Below are 23,250 nucleotides of genomic sequence, written 5' to 3'. Positions count from 1 at the left end.
TTGGCATGATTTTAAGTTTCCACTGGAACTGACACAAAACGACAGTTTTAAGTGGTTTATGTTTCTATCCCCACTGAAACAGATTTCTTGAAGGATTAGTTGCTTCTTTTGTCTTTTCTATTCTCTCTTCTTTTAAGACTGCAACGGAAGTGGTCTCCCTCTGGCCCTTCTTAAGGCCATTTATTAATGGTAAGGTTGATACAATTTTAAACTGTGTTATCCATGACCAAACTATAGGGAACATGCATGTAAACTAGGGGTGTAAACGAGCCGAGCCGAGCTTGGCAAGGCTCGGCTCGTTAAGCTCACAAGTGAGGCTCGGCTCGGGCTCGGCTCGGTCAGGCTCGCGAGCCTTACCGAGCTCGGGTTATATTATGTTCACACCCCTCATCTTCCCTAGACAGCCCTACTAGTGTAATTTGACTACTTTTTTTACTCTATGGGGGGTGGTCCTAGTAACAAAAGGGGTTCCAAAAATGAAGTGACATATTTTGCCCCCCCTTTTCACTCCATGGACAACCCTTTTAATGTATATATTAATATATAATATATATATTTAAATATATTAAATTCTTAACGAGCCGAGCCAAGCCGAGCCTGGCCTAACTCGGGCTCGGCTCGTTAAGGATTCGAGCCGAGCTTTTTTCGAGCCGAGCTCGAGCGAGCTTCCGAGCCCGAGCCAAAATTGACACCCTTAATGTAAACCTTCATCTGTGATGTAAAATAACCTTCGTAACATCACCATGCCTCTTGTGCCATCAAAGAAGCAAATCTTTGGATCAACATAGGCAGAAGAAGCATCAGTGACACCATATTTCTATTTGTATTGTTCAGGTAATCCCATAAAGCTCAGCCTTGAGTACTTCCATAATACTTCTTGGGTGATTGTTGAGTTTTTTCAACAACTTCAATCCCATCCTGGCTACCTCCCAAGGCTTCCGATCACGTCTCTCATACTAAGGCGAGCTCACCTTGCCTAATTGTTTCTCCACAGTGACATGCTCCATGGATTTGTAACTCTACAACTCAAAAGAACAAGTACCTCTCCTCTTGCTTGGCTCGGCCTTCTAATTCTCTTCTGAGCTTTGACAACCAACTACTACACACATGGATGCTACACACATGGATACTTTGATCCTGTATTTTTACAGCATATGTCATCGTAAAACTGCATATGATCTAAACATAGTTCAATAGACTGCTTCATTTTTAACTTAGGGTGTGCAAGTGATTAATTGGCATATGTTGGGGGTTCCCCATGGATTTCCCACGGCCGACGCAGAAAACGTGTAAACCAACCAAACCTAGCATAAACTGGCCAATGTCAGCATTCTACTTGGATAAGAATATGTCCATACCAACTTAGCAAGGTCCATAATCTATCCACAAGGAGGACTAACAGGGAACAAACAGGAAAGCACAGAGAATAAATTTTGAAAATTTGCATTCCAGTCTCGACGAGCAAATTTTTAGAGATCTATGGGATTGACCCTGTTTCATCTTTTTTTGTTTTTTAAAACAGGTGACAGGGAAGATTTGATAGCATATATCTGCAACCAGTTATTAGGCATGATGGAGTTTCCGAAGCAGTCAAATACTTCAAAATCAAAAATGCATTTGGCAATACATTTCTACAAATTAAAAGTTTGATAAAATATATCAGTAACCAATTATAGGCAAAATAGAACTTCCGACGCAGTCAACTACTTCAAAGTCGAAAATGTATTTAACAATAAATTTCAACAAATTAAAATCATCAGGACTTAAATAAATATTTAGCATTGCACTGTGACAGAATCTATGGATTGTGCACTGTAATCAAGTTTCAAGAAGAGAAAAGAAGCAGCTGCAAAAGAAACAATTTGCAGATGAAACTGCTTCTAATTTAAAATTTGATCAATGGAAATAAGTAAACAGATAAAATTCTACTTTGAATAAAACTTTCAAAACAATGATACAATATTGACATTTTGAAAAGGAAAATTCTTCAAAAATAAGGCAGTGATCTTAAGAAAAAGACATGAAAAGGGTGCTTACTGTGACCTGAGTCAATTGTGTAGAAAGCTTCGCACGGGCTAAGAGTGTCTGATGTTTGTGGCTACGACGCTCCTTTCTTTTAGTCGGCTTGGTTCACCAAGGTCAGATGCTGCTTCTCCCAAGGATAGCTTGACCGAGCGGTTGGCCTAATGAACTCAGAGGGAGCGGAGAATCGCTTTCTTTCTGTCTAGGACGCAGCTAAACCGCACATATTAGAAACTCTGCATGCATAATGGAGCTCTCAACTCCAATTAGTATTCCGGGGACACAGCAAAAAATCCTCGAGCTAGGCAGCCACTGGAATACCCATACTTTTCTTTAGTGAAAGAATTTTCCTGGAAGATAATAAATTCAGATTGAGGTCCTTCATCGACGCTGTTAGTATAATTTGATTGGCTTCAGTAGGCATGCCAGCCTTCAAAAGACAAGATATAAACGAACGTACAATAATTTTATCGGGGGCACAATCAATACTTAACATTTTATGGAAAATCCTAATGGCCTCATGCATTCTCCCTTTCATGCAGTGCCCAATAATTAAAATGGTAAATGTGAGTTTATCAGGAAGGCAACTCTTTTCCTCCATTTCTGTAACAATAAGATTAGCCTCATCCACATTGCCTGACTTGCAGAACCCATCGATCACAGGATTGTACATAAACGGCCGAGGAACAATGTCCCTCCATTTCAATTGCCTCAAAAGATCACGAGCCTCATCCAATCTATTTTTCTTGCACAAAGCATTAATGACAATAGCAAAAGTATACACATTGGGGAAAAGATATTTTCTGCCCATTTCATACCAAAGCTTCATAGCATTATCCACCTGCCCACTTCGACAGTAACCATCAATCAAAGATGTGAAAGTTACAACATCAGGAGAACATCCCTGAACAATCATTCTCTCATAAATTGACACGGCCGAAGGCATATCACTGGCCTTACCATAACCATCAATAAGCACATTGTAAGTAATCAAAGTGGGTCTTATTCCAAAACAAAGCATTTCCTCCAAAACATATAAAGCTTCTTCCATCTTACCCATCTTACAGTAACCCGATATGATCGACGTATATGTGATAACATTGGGCGAGCAGGCCTTTTCTGACTGAATTTCATTCAACACTACATGCGCTCTATCTACATCATTTGCTCTACATAATCCACCTATGAGTGTGTTATAAGTAACAATATCTGGTCTACAACCAAAACTCCCCATTTCATTAAGAAACTCAAACGCTCGATTGACTTCTCCTAATTTGCACAGAGCTTTGATAATAATGTTAAATGCATAAGTATCTGGAGTAAAATACAAGCTCAAACCCTCCCTAAAAAAGCGAACCGCCTCGTCCACCTGGTTGTTTTTTACCAAGAGACTCAACAAATTAGTATAGGTAAAACAATCTACTCTACATTTGTGTTCATGAGCTTCAACAATCAATCTCATGGCAATCTCAAACTTGCCCACTTGGGCACATGAGGACACTAAAAACCCTAGAATTGAACTGTCGGGCGAATACCCATCGCTCATCATACAATCAAAAACCCCTTTGGCAGCATCAAAAAGCCCTATCTGACAAAGGGTTCTTACAAGAAAATGATAAGTATCAACAGAATGATTGAACTCAAAGTTTAGTCTAGTGAATTCGAAGAAGTTCAAAGCTAGTGTTGGATTGTTAAAGCGTTTAACGACCTCGCGAGCAATTGAAGGACTCAAGCTATCCCGGAAAAAAACCAGTCTACATTTCAGAGAGGGAGAACGTACGAATAGAGTAGAAATTACCTTAGAGATCCAAGCCTCGGGGCTTTGGCTAGGGATTATCTCGATATCTTTGGCAAGAGCTCGATCATGTAGTAAGCGAGAGATGAAAAGTTGGGATTTGTTAAGATGGAGCGATCTCTGGAGAAGCATTTAAGACATAATATGGAAAACTAAGAAAACCCTAGAAAGGAAGTGAGATTAGAAGAAGAGGATTACTAGAATGGCTGATTCTCAGCTCTGGATTATAAATCCCCCCTAACCAAAATATCAAGCATTCTTTTTTAACATCTAAAGATCAAATGGATGCAAAGACCATGTTTTGGTCCTTTTTGCCGGTAGGAATAGATAATTAGTGAGTGAAAACATTTGATGCCGAGAAGATTTGGATTTGGATTTCTCACATTTGAAGCCCTTTTCGTATTGTGATTTGGATCCGGATCAAATCCTTGGATTTCCAAATCTGACAGTGAAAAAATCAGATTCCCAAATATGCTGTGGAAATAAGTAATTTGAAATCTACAAATCTCGCAATTTCCTTCACCCTCTTTGTTCCTCAACCTCTCTCCCCTCCATTAGGAAGTACCTCCTTCCCTCTCTCTCTCTCCTTCAACATAAGCTGCCAGATTTAGGGATGGCAACGGGGCGGGGCGGGGCCGGATGTTGGGGTCCCCTACTCCTTCCCCTCTGCGGGGAATTTTCCCCCTCGCCTTCCCCTCCCCACGGGGAATATCTAATCCCCATCCCCTCCCCTTCCCCACCCCGCATCCTTCGGGGACAATCACTTTACTTTGTTAAATGTTAGGTTTAAAACTAAAGATTTGCTAGGGACAATCACTTCAGGCATGTTGCGGCTTGGCTGTTGCATGTGAGAGTAGCCACACAACCCACATAGGCTAAGATTTTGTCTTATTCATTTTATTAACATGAGGACAAAGGTGGTTGCTCTCAGATTCATTTAATTGATCAATAGTCCCTAGCAGATCCCTAATTCTCAATCTCACTTGCCAAAAAGTACTGTACGTGCCACACCATAGGAAAATCCAAACCGTCCATTTGATGGGCACACAATACTACCATAGTCATAGGATAATCCAAACCTTCCACTTGATGGGCACATTGTAGGATAATCCAAACTGTCCATTTGATGGGTCACAACGTAAATAGGTTGTGGCCCAAAAATCATTTCCATAGGATAATCCCAACCCTCTGATCTATAGAGGAATTGCATATTATGGTACTTTCTATAGATCGAAGGGTTGCAATCATCCTATGGAAGTGATTTTTGGGCCGCAATATATTTACGTTGTGGCCCATCAAATTAACGGTTTGGATGATCTATGGTGTGGCCTATAAAGTAATTTTAAATTGTAGCCTATCAAATGGACGGTTTGGATCATCCTATGGTGTAGCCCATACATTACTTTTTGAAAAATAATGGACCATACGAGCGCACACCATATAAAATCTCATCACTCATCAGAGAGATGTTGCCTTTATTTGGGGGAGGGAGATTTTCAAAGAATTTAATGTTGCCTTACAGTGATGGTTCGATGGAGAGATTTTAGGGATTTCTAAGGGTAATATACTAATATAATGAGGGACAATGCCCAATGGATTATGGGTAAAAGAAAACATAAAAAGCTATTTCAGGGACAAAACTGTACTAATGAAAATTATGAAAATTTTGGAGGAATCTTGTAGATATGTTTTGATCCAAGGGGTTTCTAGTAGTTTTCCTAAAAAAGAAACACTTTAAAAAATACAAGAAAAAAAAAAAAGCATTAATGCGGGGCGGGGCGGGGCGAACTCCATCCCCTTCTCCTCCCCTTCGCCGCACCGGGGAATGTTTTAAATCCCCCTCCCCGTCCCCTTCCCCACTCAAATCGGGGAATCCCCTCCCAAGCGGGGCGGGGCGGATCCCCGCTTTCCCGGGTGAAATTGCCAGCCCTAGCCAGATCTATTCATTTTGTATCGAAACTCAATGCTAAATCCAAATACAAAATATGAGGTATCCAAACGGCCCATAAACAGTTGAAATAAAAGCAAGTAGCGACATTCATTATCCTTACTAATCACTTATTATAGTCGGAAAAATAATTTTCTATCCAGCCCTCTTCATTTAACAATTTGAGTTTCTCCGTGGCAGATTCTTGTTGGAAAATTAATTCTTACACCCGATTTGATTGAAACACACATTTGCTAGGGAATTTCACAGCAGACTTTTGCATGAGAGAACGGCCACCTTAGATGAATTAAGTGAATAAGACAAAATTTGATGAAAAGTGAGCCTTTGGGGGGGGGGGGGGGGACTGTTCTCTCGTGCAAAAGACAGCTGCGAAATGCCTTTCCCCAAACTCCCTAGCAAATCCTTAGTTGTTAAAGTACTTGATGAAATGTTAAATGAAAATTTTGATAAAAATCTTATAAAATTAGGAAATGGTAAGAAACAAACTTAATTTATAATAGTTACGAAATCATAAGAATGGATTACAAGGGATGGAAACATGATATTTGTTAAAGAAAAATCTTTTGCTTTAGACCCTGTTTGGATTGCAGGAATCTTCCCAAAATATTTCTAATATTTCTTATTTTTCAATTGATTAATTGGCGTGGGACATGTTTGGCTCCTCTCAGTGAATATGGTCTGATTTTGTTTTCCCTTTAACCCACCCTTCTTTCACTTTTTTTTACATGAAATTTTGTTTCATTAGTAATGCAAAATAATGAAAGCACGATCTTTCCTTTTTTCACTCAACTTTCCATAGAGGAAGAGGCAACCAAACAGGAGCTAAAAGATTATTCCGCACAGCCAAACATGTCCACCATTTTATAAAAGCACTTCCTCTGCATTAAATAAAGTAAATGGGCACTCTCGGAATGAGATCCAAAGATGTTAAAAGATCGTTCTCCATTTCAGGTGTAGTCACATTTTGGTCACTTCAAATAACCAGCAGAAGTAATACCATTCCTGTCTGGTGAGTCCTCCCTACAAACCCAAGATTCTTCACCCCTAACCTCACCACCTATCCACCATAACACTAATGATTTACAAATTACTGAGCTGGAGATGCTCCTCTTCTGGCACCAAAGTCTTCTTTCAACCCTAAAAGGAGGGAATCATATGCATGAACATTGTATGTATTTTGCAGACAGATTAACCTCCGTGGTGATCAGACGATTGCGTAGGTTGATCTTTTAACTTTGATATCTTCTTCTGTAATTCCATATTTGATAATTGTTCTGCCTCCAATGCTCTTTCAAGCTTTAAAAATTCATGAAAGATTGTAATGAACAAAGACCATTTTGATATGAAAATAAATCAAGCAAGAATTGAAGAAGTTAATTGAGATAAAATTATAGAAAAATAGTAGGAACCAATAAGGTACCTTTGCTGCTCGAGCGCTCCATTCCCCTAATATAGCTCTTAGTCTTTCATTTTCTTCAACATACTGTTCACCATTTTTGACAAAAAACATAAATTTTGGAACTCGAACTGGTGAATTTGACCAACAGACATTACAGTGACAGATAATGGTCATGGGGGAAGATTTAACAAACAATTTTTCAAACTCAAGAACTTGCAGTATTAAGATGGCAAAATCCAATATCGGATAAGAAAAAAAAAAGATTCTGATAAAATATAAAAATATTAAGTGGAGTAACAAAGGTACAAAACAAGATAGCAGGACAATACCTGATTATTTGTTGTACGAATGTGCTGAACCTCAGAGTCACGCTCTTCAATCAAATTGCGGGCAAGGTATAACTCTGACTGCATTTGGTTCATCTGCGATGACCAACTTCCTTTTAGTATATTTTTTTTTTTTGAAAAGTAACTTTATTAATGAGAATAGCACCAAAATAATTCAATCGGGGACAAGATGTTCCCGAAGAAGAAGAAAAACAGGAGCCCCTAATCGGGATGAAAGTCCGATACGGGTTGATAAACTTCCTTTTAGTATTGGTGACCTAAACTATTATCATAAAAAGAATGTTTGAGATAAGGACTCTGAAATTCTTATTCCAGCTTCCCTCCATTGCCCACTCAGTTGGCCCGAGAAAATCCTTACAATTGGGGCTTTTCTGCGCAGCCCGGAGCACCAGTGAGGGTGGTCCTCAAAGAGGAGAAGAAAAGTTCCAAAATGATATGAATGTCCAAGATATGCTGTTTAAAAAGAAAAAAGCAGGGGGCATTTTTTATCAGATAGCGTTGTGGGTAAAATGCTAATGTCATAATAAGGTCCACTTGGTGCACCCACCTTGGACAGCTTATGACGCAAAAGTCAATCTAATCGGTTACTTCTAGTTCACCTAATTGTCTAATCAAGAGCCAGTAATGGATGGTTATATACACGACCATGTTTTGATAATGGGACGATTCACCTTGTTTTACACTTCTCTAGTTGGCTCTAGTTGGCTGGTCAGAGCTTTTGGTCCTGCGGATATCAGAACAATTAGTTTTAAAATTCTCTAGCTGGCTAATGAGTACTTTTTGGTGGTGCGGATATCAGAACAATTTGTTTTGCACGTCTCTAGTTGGCTGCTGGAAGCTTTTTGGGAATTATAAATTTGTCATAGCTTTTGGTCGCACGGATATCAAAATAAGGTGAGTCGTCCCATTATCAAAACATGATCATGCGTGTCATATTACAAATCAACATATCTAATTAGAAACAATATGAGGAAAAAAAGTTGAATTGATTTCAAAAAAAAAATGTCACCTCAAAATAAGAGGTGGAAATTGGAATATTATCAGATATTTCTTGTTTACAAAGCGTAAGCGAGAACTCAGGTGGCATCAACAAATATTACCTCAGCAGTGAGCGCTCGTAGTTCTTGATCACGGGCTGCTAATAGATGGGCAAGATCCACCTGCAAAATTATGTAACATGCACTCGTTAGTTATTCATGTGTATGGATACACGTACCAAATGGTTCAATTAATCTTTCTAATCAAAGCTAACCCAGCGGAAGATTAAAAGCCATTTCTTCATTAACACCTGAAGGTTAGAACAGACGTTTTCTATTAAATTTGAGAAAGTGATTTTACAATTAGAGAAGCTAATGCCCCCCCCAAACACACTAACACTAATAATAATAATAATAGAGAAACTAGGGTCAAACCTACACCTTGAAGGCATGTATAGTTATAAAGTAAAATTTCTTGAAGCTAAATGTCAAACCTACACTCACCCAATTACTGCTTCCTTCTCAGATTGGAAACTTCAAGAAAAGACAAAAGTTTTAAAAAACTTGCTATCAGTTCCACGACATAATAAGCATAGTTTTAAATTTCGGCTGAAATATTTCGGTTTCGGTTTGGACCAAAACCGAAGTACATTGAATCGGATTTTTATATGATTTCCCTGAAATTTTGATGAAATATTTCTGGCAACCAAAATTTCGTTTTTCACCCTTATTTACAAAATTTCTACCGAAATGTTAAAGATTTCCACCGAACTTACCGAAATTTCCACTGAGACGTTATACATTTTAGTGGAAATTAAAAAAAAAATAAACCGACATTTTTGTCAATTTTTTACATGATTTTTCCTCAAATTTCCACAGAAACTGACATTTAAAACCTTGATAATAAGCATGTGACAAGTAACATTGAGAAGGGAAAATCTCTAAAGAATTTGTCAGCAGTTCCAAGCCATAAATTGCATGTCACAATTATAGCGCAGAAGATTCCTGAAATGAGGTCCACAAATACAAATTGAGATTACAGAAAATGGCCTAGTGCATTTTGTATGCGTCTTAGTAGAACTTTACGTGGAAACTTATAGGTTAAATAAAATGATCCTACCTGAGGAGTGCTTCCATCATCAGACCGTTCATATTTACTTAAGCATTCTTGTAAACGAAGAACCTGCAGTCAAGACTCTTACCACCAGGTTAAATTGTATATCAGATGCTATGGATTGGATTGATCATTTGAATTGGCACGCAGCACACTGTGCACCCCTTTCCATTGACCAATCAAATAAGCATTAGCTCAAAAAAAAAGCATCCTACGACCAGGAGATTCAGCATCTAACGGTCAACATCAACACTAAATATATGTTGAATCAGAATATACCTCCTCACTCAAATAATGAAGATTTTCCCTCTGATATTGCAACAAAGCCATTTGTTGATCAGAAAGACGACCACCATCATGATACCTGTTGAACCAAACGTTTCGAAGCATAGAATAAGGTCTTGAAGAAAACCATTAAGAATATTGTAGATTTAAGATAGTTTCGTGGAAAGTATCAAGCCAGACATAATTTTGGAAGAGCTCAAAGTTTGTGCAGCCAATCTAACATATGGACTTTCACCAAAATTGTAGGAGAAGTAAACATTCAGAATTTCTATGTACCATCAAATCATTGTGCGTACATTTTTTTAAGTAACAAAAAAATTCATAGGTAAGGAGAGAGATACATCATAGAGGTCCGGAAAAAAATAAAAAGAAGAGAAACCAAATTGAATTCTGGGCATGGCGGTGGGCAGGATTTGCTTAGTTTTGCGTAGAAGTGTTACTCCGTCTAGATCTTTTGTGGTCGATGTGCCCGCCACTTTAAGACTTCACCCTGGGTACGTTTCTAGGTAACACTAAGAACTATCAAGATGATAAAATGCAAAAACATAAAATGCAAAAACTAAGAACTATCAAGATGAAAACTAAACCTTCCAATAGTGCTATTCACTCATACAATGGCTTAAATCCAAAATTCTATCACGTGGTCAAACCTTCGAGTGAAATCATAAGGCCTATCATTTTTCTTTAACAGGTAATATGTTCTATCTGTTGTGCAGGAGTGGGAACCACCGCCGCCTGGTTTTCTGAAATTCAACTTTGATGGTTCAAGCCTTGGAATCCGGGCCTGGCAGGATTTTTTTTTTTTTGGCGGGGGGGGGGGGGGGGGTACTAAGGGATGAGTTGGGATCAGTGATATGGGCTTTTTCAGGCCCTATTGGAGTGGCCGACTCAAGTGAGGCAGAAGCTCGCTCAGCTTACCGAAGAATTAAATTTTTAGAGGGGGAAGATACTCATAGAGTGATGGTTGAAGGGGACTCTCTCAATGTTATCCGTTGGTTGAGTGGATCTCATATTTTTCCTTGGCGATTTGCAGAAAATTTTTGAAGAGATTAAAGACATAGTGGGTGACTCTTCTATCTCTTTCCGCCATATTAGGAGATCGGCCAATGGAGTGGCGGACAGACTCGCTAGAAATGGAGTGCGCTTGTTGGCCCTGGAGCAGTTTGACTATCTTACACTTTGAGCTCCCTTCATTCTATCTTACGCATTCTATTATGTTCCTTTTTGCTCATCTCTATCTTTGTACCTGACCATCTCAGTCTTTTTCTTGAATGAAATCTTCATCATTCAAAACACAAAATATGTTCTATCAGTTGGTAACAGAACATCCAAACAAAGAAATGAAGAAACAGAATCCGGTAAGATAATGCAGGCATGACAAGAAAAAAAGGACTTGTAATAAGATTTAAGTCCTACGAGAAATTGCACCACTGGAGTTTCAAAAAACAGCAAATAACAAAATGAAATATATTCTTCAATAACTAGCACCATATATTTGTAATAGTTAAAAGCCTCAAATACTTGACCAGAATAGTAATAAACTCCTACCTCAACTCTTCCAAAGAACTTGATGGCTGTAGTGCAGAATACAAGGACTTCAAAACATCAGGCTGATTGTCCAGTGAATTATACTGATGGACGCACCCTGAGCACACCAAGATACATGCATTTTTTTCATTTTTTGATAAGTGAAAATTTTATTGGTCACAAAAAAGTATAAAATATTGTACCAATATGATACAAGCTCACCAATATAAACACTCATAAAAGATCCAGCGCATAAGACTTCAATAAACATGATTATCCTGCACTTTGACAAACAAAAAGGACTGCAGTGAGCAATGATAATTGGAGCTATTATGACCAAGATTTCAATCAGTGACATGAACTACACCACATGGACTTGGGAGCAATGGCATGACGAAGATTTCAATCAGTGACATAAACTAGAACACATGGATTAGGGAGCTATGGCATGCCTCCCCCATTATTAACATACTGAATCCTACTAAACCATGTTCTCATTCAAAATTTGACAATCAGTGGCTGTACATGTATAAGGATAGCTTGAGATTCAAAAATAGGACTGACCCAAGACTTGGATTGTGAATCCTACGAGTTTGAATTTTGATTCAGTTGGGACTTGGACTTACGCAAACATGATGACTCGAATAAACTAATAAATATCAAAAAGCATTCTTACATACAAAGTATACACCACCTACGGGGTGGGCCTTTGACCTAGTGATTTTGAGCTAAGTGTTGCAACTTTTAAGCTGTGGTTTCAATCCTAGGTAGTCACTAGTAGAGTAAGCATATCATTACACAAGTTATCATATACCATTTTCTGTTTTTATTTGTCTTATTAATGAGAAGAGGCAAACAGCATACTGTGTGAAATACAAAAAGAAGAACTCAGCGGAAGACTTTACAAGAGTGTCAAAAGCAAAGAAAAAGGAAGAAGATAAATGTGCCCCTTTGACCAAGAAGGTAGGACAACCCCTGTTTATTGATTTTATGACTAAAAATAAAGAAATTCAACAGTCAAAACCACTATAAGGAGGTGTCCATGATAAAAGGGGGAAGCATTTATCATCACCCTCAGAAAGAATCACTGATGGATATCGGTAATACAAGAGTAGGTACAATGCAATGCTAGAAAATGGGGTGTGTGAGTACCATATTTAGGCATAAACCACATAATGGTTACATCCTTTACAAATCAAGGTATGAAGAGCCTTTGTGAAGCAGTAGGGATACCTTAGCAATGTGCGGACAGATAGAAAACTGATGTGTGGTTTCCAAACAATAACAAGTAGCATTAAAGCAGTGCCTGGAACACATGACAAGCCAAAGTTATAACTTGAAATAGTGTGTCCATATAAAGACAATCCTAAACAAAGAAGAGACTAAATAGATTTCAAATTGATAACAAAAAGATAATAAAAGCATCTTATTGGTATAGGTGAAAGAAATTTTAAGTTAAAACCAGTTTATATAACAAGAATTTAAAGTCATCAAGCAGCATATGAATGCATACCCTCGGAAATTGAAAAATTCTAGCTCTTTAAGATTGGATATAAAACTATGTCACAAATGTTGTTCTCGGGAATTTCTCAGCAATATTAATCTTTTCGGGTTTATATCGGGAGATAAACGGTAAAATTAAAATTATTTAAAAAATATATAAAAATATTAAATTTAAGAAAAAAATATAAAATAAAAATATCGTAAAAATATCGGGATAATATCGCGATATTATCGGGATATTTTATGATAAAAACGAAAATAGCGCAATATTTTTAAAATCTAGGTATTAGTTCGGGATTCTGTCGTTTTATCAAAATCTCGCAATAAAAATGCTATATTTGAAAATATCGGAGATATTTGTGACATACATATATAGATAGATGGATAATTTTTTGTGTCCCACACAGGGGCATGTAAGTGCGATTAAGATTGTTACCTTGTAGAACCTCATGACACGACGACCCACATGGCCTCGGTTCCATGTCAAATAAACACCACATGCTTAAGATAACGGACAGTAAAAACCAATGTTTAGCTTTTCTTAGTAGAACCCTAAACATGGCTTGATGGATCAAGAGTCTAGTATGATCCAATCAAGGTGTTCTTAATAGCATTTGGGCGCACTTGAGGTTGTAGATTGGACTGATGGACCCGTTCGGATACATATGGCACGGGGGGGAGTGGGGGGGATCTCAAACCCTGAATTTAAGTCGGTTGGATTTCATCAAATTTACCCCCATACAACTTTACAATTTGATTTGATTTTGATAAGATTGGTTCATAACTTCATATTGTAATTGATAAGAAAGCATTGAAAAGTCCATCTTTATGAGGATAATTAATAAAGTACCCACTTATTTGATGACATCCAAAAGCCTCTCTTGTGAGAGTGAGATTGGTTATCCATGTTCATTAAAACTCAGCAAAGAAGATTATAAAAGGGCAATCTTTGGTGTATCCTCTTCATAATCACAGCCCTTAGACTGGAGCCTGAATGGAGTAGCATGCCCATTCCACTATTCAATGTTCCTTTTATAGTTTTTCTTGTTTACCTGATAAAGATGGATCAGTTTGGCAAACAGTCACTTTAAAATATTGCAGGCATATACGGTTTGTGGTAAAGTAAAACTATTTAGCAATAATCAATATGAAGAGGCAAAAATCAACAAAATACAAATCAAGCAAAAATCAGTTTCTAGTGGTTAACCTAGAGAGTCAACAAATCAGGCAATGATCCACACAAATGGCTCAGCCAAGACAAACAAAGACAAGAACTCCACTTCAAATCAATCATCCCACTACTAAAACGAGCAAGACTTGCAAGAGTCTTTCCCGTACCAGTATATTGTTGTAAACTTGTAATTGCATTTGGGAAGACTTTAAACTACCACATTTCCATCCATATAAAGGAAATAACGTGAAACTGCCACATTTCCATATATATAAAGGAAATGAAATAACTGGTAGATAACAATTACATGAGAAATTACGTGATACGCACCATAAGCAACAGTCGCAAAAGGAAGGCGGACAATGTGCTTGAGTTTCTGGCTGAACATGTAGTAACCCTACAACCACGCATTTGTACCCATTTCATGTTTTATCAGCTGAACTTAACCAAGATTAGGTTAAATAGTTACATGAATTGAAATTCTAGCAAATACAAATTTCAATTAAAATTTAACAGCGGCAGAATCCAAGAAACAAAAATCATTATGAAAAGAATGTTAAGAATAAGTTGTGGATAAAAAAAGAATGAAAGGTAAGGCATATCATATAAGAACAAAATGCAACTACATAAGATAAGGGGAAGCAATGGCCTTAATTGTGAAAATCGTGATTACCCAGAAAACCATAGGAAAGATTTCATAAATCCTTCAGAAAGTGAACACTACATGGTTTCAAGTAATTAATCAAGTCAAAAGAGCGACCAAAGGAAACAATCTAGAAAAAAAATTTATGGCAAAAAAAAAAAAACGTAACCAGAGTAAAATGATAACAAAACTATGAGACAGTTGAGTTACAGTGAATAAAAGATGATACATTTTTTTGTTAAAAGCATTCATCTAAGGGGATAACAAAACAGTTGCACATTAAAAGAAAACATAAGGGAGAAATGTGTTTAAGTATCATTAATGCTTACAAAAATTAGTTCAAATTCATTTACTTCCAAATTTTGGAAAGGAGTTAACAGACTGCTAAGCTACCTGAGTATTAGAACGAGAATCGAGGTTGGTGAGTATCTAGTACTGCGGAGCCTCAAAATGCAAATTTCTTAGAATACCGGTAAGGAAAATATCAGACACGTAACTACACTTTTTATAATGTATTCGTTTTTTATATGATTACTGCATCACTAAGTTTCTAGGTCTAACATATAGTAATGTAACAAAATCTTTTCACTTCGTTGATTAGTCTTCGTAAACAATGGTCCACATTGTAGGAGCCAAAAGTTGAGCCCAAAGTTGACCATGTCCATATGCAATGCATAAAAATCCTCTAATTGGCTGATTAGGATCAACCGATTGGTGTGATTTTTGGGACATGGCTCATCCATGGTGGCTACTTGCTGATTAAGTAAATGCATTTCATTAAACTTGAATGATTATAATGATCTCAAATGTGTGCTTATAGAGAGAAATTAGGAGATAAACATAACAAGATAAAGATAAGATTTAGGGAGGGATTCCTCTATTCTAACCTAACTACCTAATTTAATAACCTGATGATCCAATGGTCAGATCTTGTGAGATCTGATTTATTCTAATGAATGAACCATACGAATCACAGACATGCCACATGTAACAAATCAGGGGTCCCTAATTTTGATCAATTCTACCACCTACGAATGAACCATATGAATTACACACATATGTCACAATAAACAAATCAGGATTCATTAATTCTTTAGGAAATTTTTTTAAGGAAAACAACCAAACTGTGAAAAAGAATTTTCATGGGAACTTCACTAGGGAAAAAATCCAGGAAAAGATTTTGCCTGCATCCAAGTGGTACCTTAGAGTGGAAACCATATAATCTTATTAAATGCACTCACAATACCAGCACCCTAGGCAGGTTTTTTTTCCCATTAATAGGCTATGAAGAAGTGGTCAACAACATCAAGATGGAAATCGGTAGGTTGAAGTTCTAGGCACACCAATGCCCTATTCGAAGATTTCTTCCAGCATGAGACACCTCTAAATCATATAACAAACTTTCCCCTCAACACATATGTTAAAACACCTTAATGACAGGAAACAACTCGAAAGCTTACCCCCGGCAACTAAACCCGCCAAAAGGGGGATCCACCCCGAACGGGGCGGGGATGGTGATTGTTCTTGCCCCGCTCCACCCCGCCCCGTAATCCCCGTACAAAATTGAATTTTTCGCTATTAATTTTGGGTTTGCTGCTTTTAATTTGGGTAGCCACACTTATCATAGAACAAATTATGTTTGGTATTCCTAAATTTTCCCTAATATCTTTCTCAAATGCATTTTTAGTGGAATTTTTCAATAAAAAAATCCATTAAACGTGTTTTCCCATGGCTTGCGGGGCGGGGACGAGGACGGGGATTAGATTTTCCCGTGTGGTGGGGACGGGGATTCCCCGCCATCCCTGGAGTGGGGACGGGGATGGGGAATTTTCTTTGAGCCGGGGACGGGGAGTGCAACATCCAGCCCCGCCCCGCCCCGCCCCGTTGCCACCCCTATAATAAAAGAACACATCATTCCTCACATAAATATCTCAATACGGAGGCAAAGGATATAAACAATTCGGATAAAATGTCAAAATTACTAACAAAACCAAAAGGCAAAAGCTACAATAAGATGAGATTAGTTCCTTCCCATCCACTCCCCATTTAGGTACTGATCCAAGAAAAAAAAAATAATGCTCTTAACAACCTTATCCTTTGGATAAAGTATCTAGTAGCCAGCCTAGAAAAAAAAAACCCCCAAGGAGCTACCACAACAAATATCTCCACAGTTAATGAGATTGTGAAACCACCCCATCCTATTGACAAGGTCATAGAACAACCCTCATCGGGGAAACTATTGAACTCACTTAGTCAAATCGCAGAATTTCCACCCTCTTAAGGCCCTTGGATAGGTGATATAAGACCTTCGTTTTTAAACAAGGTAATATTAGATCTCGATATGGCCAAACTCAATTAGACTTGATCCAAAATTAAGCCTTGAAAGAAGGGAACAACAGAAACTATTGAACTCACTTAGTCAAATCGCAGAATTTCCACCCTCTTAAGGCCCTTGGATAGGTGATATAAGACCTTTGTTTTTAAACAAGGTAATATTAGATCTCGATATGGCTAAACTCAATTAGACTTGGATCCAAAATTAAGCCCTGAAAGAAGGGTACAACAGAACAACCCAGCCTCTCTCAAGTTCAGTAATTTTAGTCTCCCACCTATCAACCACCAATTAGCCCTATCTTCCAGATTTAATCAATGTCCATGAACCCTCAACCACACAAAGTTAATTGCAAAAAATATTTCATTTCCAATAACATAACATCAGAACATACTATTTAAGAAAGTGCATTTTGCGCTAATATTCAACTGATTGAAATGAAAATGTTTTCTCCTCCGATGCCAAGCACAAATCACATTAACATCAATTCATAAAGGAATTAGAAAGCATATGCACATAAATCTTACATGATATCGGTTGCGCAAATCAAAATGAATACCAATGTGTTAAAGCCATTTTATAAATATATACTCTCCCATTAACACTCTAAAAGAGTGATTCTGATTCCTCACATTTCAACCACAATGAAGCTAAAACTCAGTTATTGATATCCTCTATTTTAAATGGCTGTTATTGATATCCTGTTATGCTACGCATACCAATTTTCCATATCTAGTCATGCTACTTAAAAGCTGAGAAGATTAAATAACCAACAAGACTTTTATGAGGTAGTTGAAAAGAATTCAAATTTTCTCTCACACAAAGTTTATGACCACAAAGGGGTAAACACATTCAAAGGGATAAAGTTTCAAACAACAGACATGTTCTATGATAACAGGTACAAGTTTCATAAAAGAAAAACATTGATTAAGCAAAACAGGATTACCTGCAAACGCACTTTCCTAACCTGGTAGACCAGATATTGTTGAAAGACACCTGCAAAAATTTCATAATAAAACCATAATCAATATGACCCAAAAAGAAGGCTTTTTTATAAGAAAAACACAGTGTGTATGCTCATGTAGAGAAAGTTACTAAACAAGGCTTTTATAACTAACAAATTGTATTTGGTGTTTACAATATTCTTTCCTACCATTGAGAAGCAAACTACGAGGCGAATTCTTTTGGAGAAGAGGGCATATTGAGTCTAGAGATTCACATTAGTTTTTTTTGTTGTCTTAATAAAATTTTCTCACTACTAGTCTGAGGATGGTTTATAGAGTGTATTTTAATCTCTGAAGTCAAATCCACCCAATGTTTTGAAAATCAAAATCAAATCATAAATCATAATAGGAGTCAAATAGTATCGGATTGTAAATCGTAAGATACATTGATATTTAGATATCTAGTTTTATGTATATATATCATTCAAAAAAAAGTTATATGTATATATACATAATATAAAATCTATAAAAAAAAAGGGCGGCCCAGTGCACTAGGCTCCCGCCATTGTGGGGTCTGTGGGAAGGGCTAGATGTACGCAGCCTTACCCCTGCATTGCAAAGAGACTGTTTTCGTGACTCGAACCCGTGACCACCAGGTCACAATGGAGCAACCTTACCATTGCACCAAGGCTCGCCCTCATAAAAATCTATAAATAAATTAAAAATTAAAAAAATAGCTAATTTTTCATTTTTCATCTAAATTCGTTAATTTAAATAGAAACTATCATGATTAGCTATTCAATATAATAATATGAATTATTTGCTAACAAACTTGTCACATACTAATCATGTATTTCTCATGCAAACCCATGCATATTGGATAATAATCTTAAAAATAATAAATACACGAGATCATATCAATTCTCAAACATCAAATGACAAAAATGAATTATAAAAATTGGTAAGTTGTAGGGGTTGTCTCCCTGTTGGATGTAAGTAATGCCCTCAAGCACATGCACTATGCTTGATTGGTTCAAACTAGTTCGATTCGTTCAAACCCTTACTCTGCCTCTATCTTATTCTTCTCATAAGAGGATTTTCGAAGTCTTCTTCTAACGCAAAAGGAAAAGGGGGTGGGTCTTTCTAAAGAAAGTCTTATTTTCTGTTATACAAAACTTAATTAGGATAAATTGCATGAATGGTATGAATCATACTATTTACCTATGATTTGTGGACACGGACAGGAGGGTCGCATGTCAACACGGACACAAGTGCCGGACACGGCAAACCCCCGAACTTAAGAAATAGGGGATACGGCTAAAATAGAAAGTATATGTAATCATGATTTGTGGATATGGATTCCCGTGTCCAGTTTCGACACACATAGTTTCGGCACACATGTCCACACACCCACATTAAGTCTAACACTTCCAGCAATACAAGTAAAAGTGTCCAAAGGAGTGTCGACACGTGTGGACACGCGTGTCATGTCGGACATGGCTAGACACGTGAGTCCGCAATAAATTCGAAGTGTCAACCAAATCATAGCTATTTACGATATCAAAAATTGCAAAATTCATACAAATTAAGATTCAATCATAGGATTCAAATAGAAATCCATCAGATTTGACTTGAATCGTTAATTGTAAATTGTAAGATTTTTAGAACAATAGATCCACCCACTTTAAGGGGAAAACCCGCTCTGAAAATAGGGATCTGCATGTAAAAAGAATATGCAAGCAGGAATTGCAATCCCTCCCTATTTAAAGAGTGAACCCTTCCTGTTGAGAGGGTGAGCATGCCCCCATTGGAAAGGTTAGTCACCCCATCCCCAACACTCACTGATATTATGAATGTGTAGATCATCATGCTACACTTTTATATAATATGCTAAAATATGTTTATTGTGAACTACAATTAAATTGATATATGTGCACCACATTGTTTCATAATACCTAAAACATAACTGAACATTTTAGAAAAACATATAGAAAATTGATGTGAAACAAACATATCCAAACATATAATGGTGTTAGAACTTCTGCTTCTGCTTTGAACGAGGGCCTGACTACATACTAGAAAATCCATATAAAAAGAAAAAAGCCGTGAATTTTCAGCCTAGAGCTAAGACAGAAACAAGAAGTATAAATTAAAGAGATTAGGCTTAAGAGCCAAAACCTGTAATTAACAAAAGAATGACATTGCAAGTGCAGAGCAATGACGGAACCAATCTCGGTATTGGGTGAAATATCCAGGGAGCTGCAGCAGCCACAATAGCATAACCTGCCTAGAAAAGAGAAAAACTATGAGCCCTTAATATTTTCCTTATGAGAAATGATGGCAAAATCACAAGTTGGGCTTTCATGCAATGGGGGATAGCTCTTAGACAATAGTTTATAGTTATACTATATACTTGCCAGTAAGAAACAATACAAAACACTCCCAAGTATGCTCGCAGGCTGCCGGTGACCAGATAAAGGTGCTTCATGCAATATGTCAAGAAACCTAGAGAAGCAAAATAATAAACCTTCTGTCAGTGGAGTCACGTCTACAAACATGGAATTTCAGCAAACATAATAAGTTTGTAATAAATCCAGTCATGAGTATCAATTTTAAGTCAGAGAATATACCCAAAAAAAAAAAAAGAGTTAGAAAATACATTCTTCTCCCACATGATCAATAAACTAAAAATGCATATTAATTTTCATGTCATTTGCATTTTAACCATCATAGGGACACATTGGCTTCTTTTTTTTTCTCTGGACTGAAAGACATATAGACTAAGAGAACAGTATTACGAGAAACAAATACCACATTGCACCCCAAATATCATTTACAAGAATGCCTCTTGACCTAGCAATAAAAAAGCCTGCCAAGGTACCAAACCCTAATCACAGCGAGCTAGCTGTTAATTCGCCAATTTTGCGATAAAATGAAAAAACCACAAAAATAATCTGCCTTGCTACAAACAGAAAGAAAGAATTATAAATAAATAAATCAGGAAGAAATAATCGAAAATGCTACTGGTAACAATCTTTATCAGATCGCAAAACACATCACTCTACAAATTCAGCTAAAGGCTTCCAATCTGTCGAGTAAATTCTTAGAATAATCAAACAAACAGAAAGAATTATGGACAGATCATCAAGATCGAAAATCGAAAATGAGTAAAAAAAAAAAAAAAAAACCTAACGAATCAAAATAGAAGTTATAAAATTGGGACAGAAATGTCCACTAAAGAGACCGTAATCAGCAACGAAGAGCTAGGGTTTCCATATGCAATTGAAATATCGGATCAAACGAGTAAAAAAACAAAAAAAAAAGTAAAGAAAGGAGAGCTTACAGATTGTCTTCGAGTGTAGGAGAGGAGGTAGAAGGAAGATTTCTGTCGTGAGACATTTTCTAGGGTTTCTTTCTACACCGAATTTTCTAGGCAAACCAAGGAGTGTGTTTCTATGCTTTTCATCTCTCCCTATTTTCTCTAACCTCCGCTCTTGTCTTTCCCGCTGAAATTCTTCCCTGCGTGGTTACTTATATAAGAAGGAAGGGAGTCGTTATTGGCTTATTTCCCCCCATCTTATTTTGATCCCGCCACCTGTCTCCTTTTTATTTAGAAGTGCATTTATAGAGGAATGCTAAACCCAAGGGCGTGAGCAACCTCAAGGGCGCCACCATTGAATCCCGTGATCAAAATCCAGTTATAGTAGATAACAACACTAAAACGGGAAATTATATATTCTTCGCTTTTCCTTTCCTCCCTGGGACAGCCCAGTGTAGAGTAAAATAACAGCCATAAATACTCTAGAGAGGGCTGTCCCAGGGAATAAAAGAGGCGAATGAATATATCACTTCCCCACTAATAAAATGTAAGTAAAAAATGAAGAAGTTTTAAGTAAAAGAGACGAGTTCGATGCAAAAAATTAAGTGGGAGGAGGGGTGTGCAAAATTGGCCAAATCGAGCCGGAAACGAGTCGAAACCGATCCGAAAATTCGGTTTTGGTGTGGTTAAACCAAACCGATTCAAATTTCGGTTTGGTTCGATTTGAGGATCAAACCGAACCGAAACCGAATATTTCCAATGATTATGAGTAAGGATTGGCAAAATTGGCGGAACCGAACCGAAAATTTGGTTTCGGTTCAGTTTCAGTTTGGTAAAACCAAACCGATTCAAATTTTAGTTCGGTTCGATTCGGTTTGGGGGTCAAACCGAACCGAAACCGAACCATTGGTAGATCATAGAGGAGGGTGATTGATCATTATGGCTTATGCACTGAGGCAAGAGAGTTGGTAGATCATATATTCTTACACTGCAAGTGTGGAAAAGGGATGGGATGTGATGTCGCATTCTTGGAAGATTTAGGTTATCCTAATTCTTTCTAGGGCAATTTTGTACGTCTCTTTGATAGTTAGATGTTTGACCCTTGGAGGAGGAGAAACGGAGATATTATGGAGAGTAGTGTTGTTGGACATGATGAGAAATTATACGATTAAGGGCCATATAGAGACGTACCCATAAGTGAGCTGCTGTTGGATCAAATATCAAGGGTGGGTGGTACTTCTTACGTAACACCTTCAGGTGTTTACACGGCCTTTCCTCATTTAAATTCTATGGACATGATATGGGTTATCTAGAAGGGAAGAAATGAAAGAAAGTGAGGGATGTTTTTGTGCAATTAAAAACTTTCCTTGTTTTTAAGGAAAACTGCAAACTTACTTAGATCCTGGAATTTTATTTTCATGGAAATATTTCTTTTTCATTGAATATTTATTTTCCATAAATTTTCTGCTAAATTCTAACACCCCATTGCTAGCAATAAGAAACTGGCAACAATGGTTTATGCAGTGAGGCTTATTTTACCTCGCTCTAAAAACATTCCAGGTCGACCCAACCCATCAAGGCCCGGTGGCAAATGAAGATCCCATTTGCAAGATTAGCACAAGAATCAATGGCTTAAATGTTAAAGTATAAAAGATTAAATACTGCCTTTCTCCAACAGCTTGAGCTATTGGAGAAGTTAGTAAGTTAACATGGTATCAGAGCAAATGCCTGGGTTCAAACCTCCTTGACAGCAAAATCCACATGCAATGGCTAAATCCAAAAGTGGGGCCACATGTGCCACGTGTAGGCCAGCCCTAGAAAGTGGGGCCACACGTGAGAGGGAGTGTTAAAGTATAAGAGATTAAATACTTTAACACTCCCCCTCATGTGTGGCCCCACTTTTGGATTTAGCCATTGCATGTGG

The 23,250-nt window shown here is 37.4% G+C and overlaps 2 protein-coding genes across 3 annotated transcripts; both read right to left on the bottom strand.

Moving 5' to 3' along the window:
* Nucleotides 1-1,737: 1,737 nt before the first annotated feature.
* On the bottom strand, nucleotides 1,738-4,397 carry LOC143863587 (uncharacterized). 2 transcript variants are annotated; one of them, XM_077374297.1, is made up of 2 exons: nucleotides 3,821-4,397; nucleotides 1,738-3,391 (listed from the first exon to the last, which is right to left on the bottom strand). In XM_077374297.1, exons 1-2 carry the CDS (start codon nucleotides 3,947-3,949, stop codon nucleotides 2,324-2,326), a joined length of 1,197 nt encoding a protein of 398 aa, XP_077230412.1. In that variant the 5' UTR covers nucleotides 3,950-4,397; the 3' UTR covers nucleotides 1,738-2,323. The 2 variants fall into 2 exon arrangements, with proteins under 2 accessions (XP_077230412.1, XP_077230411.1); XM_077374296.1 differs by having other exon boundaries at nucleotides 1,738-4,397.
* A 2,227-nt stretch (nucleotides 4,398-6,624) lies between these two features.
* LOC143863880 (protein FIP1-like) lies at nucleotides 6,625-21,566 on the bottom strand. The gene is made up of 14 exons (XM_077374660.1): nucleotides 21,351-21,566; nucleotides 20,421-20,512; nucleotides 20,186-20,290; nucleotides 18,010-18,059; nucleotides 14,419-14,485; nucleotides 12,648-12,720; nucleotides 11,637-11,692; nucleotides 11,436-11,532; nucleotides 9,882-9,966; nucleotides 9,609-9,671; nucleotides 8,612-8,671; nucleotides 7,494-7,586; nucleotides 7,186-7,248; nucleotides 6,625-7,061 (listed from the first exon to the last, which is right to left on the bottom strand). Exons 1-14 carry the CDS (start codon nucleotides 21,404-21,406, stop codon nucleotides 6,954-6,956), a joined length of 1,068 nt encoding a protein of 355 aa, XP_077230775.1. The 5' UTR covers nucleotides 21,407-21,566; the 3' UTR covers nucleotides 6,625-6,953.
* Nucleotides 21,567-23,250: the final 1,684 nt, after the last annotated feature.

The sequence above is a fragment of the Tasmannia lanceolata genome, unplaced genomic scaffold (assembly GCF_043159265.1).
Source record: "Tasmannia lanceolata isolate RefF3 unplaced genomic scaffold, GAP_Taslan_0.1 ptg000044l, whole genome shotgun sequence".
NCBI classification, from domain to species: Eukaryota; Viridiplantae; Streptophyta; class Magnoliopsida; order Canellales; family Winteraceae; genus Tasmannia; species Tasmannia lanceolata.
The sequence above is the reverse complement of the archived record's forward strand: the minus strand, read 5'-3'. Positions and strand labels throughout refer to the sequence as shown.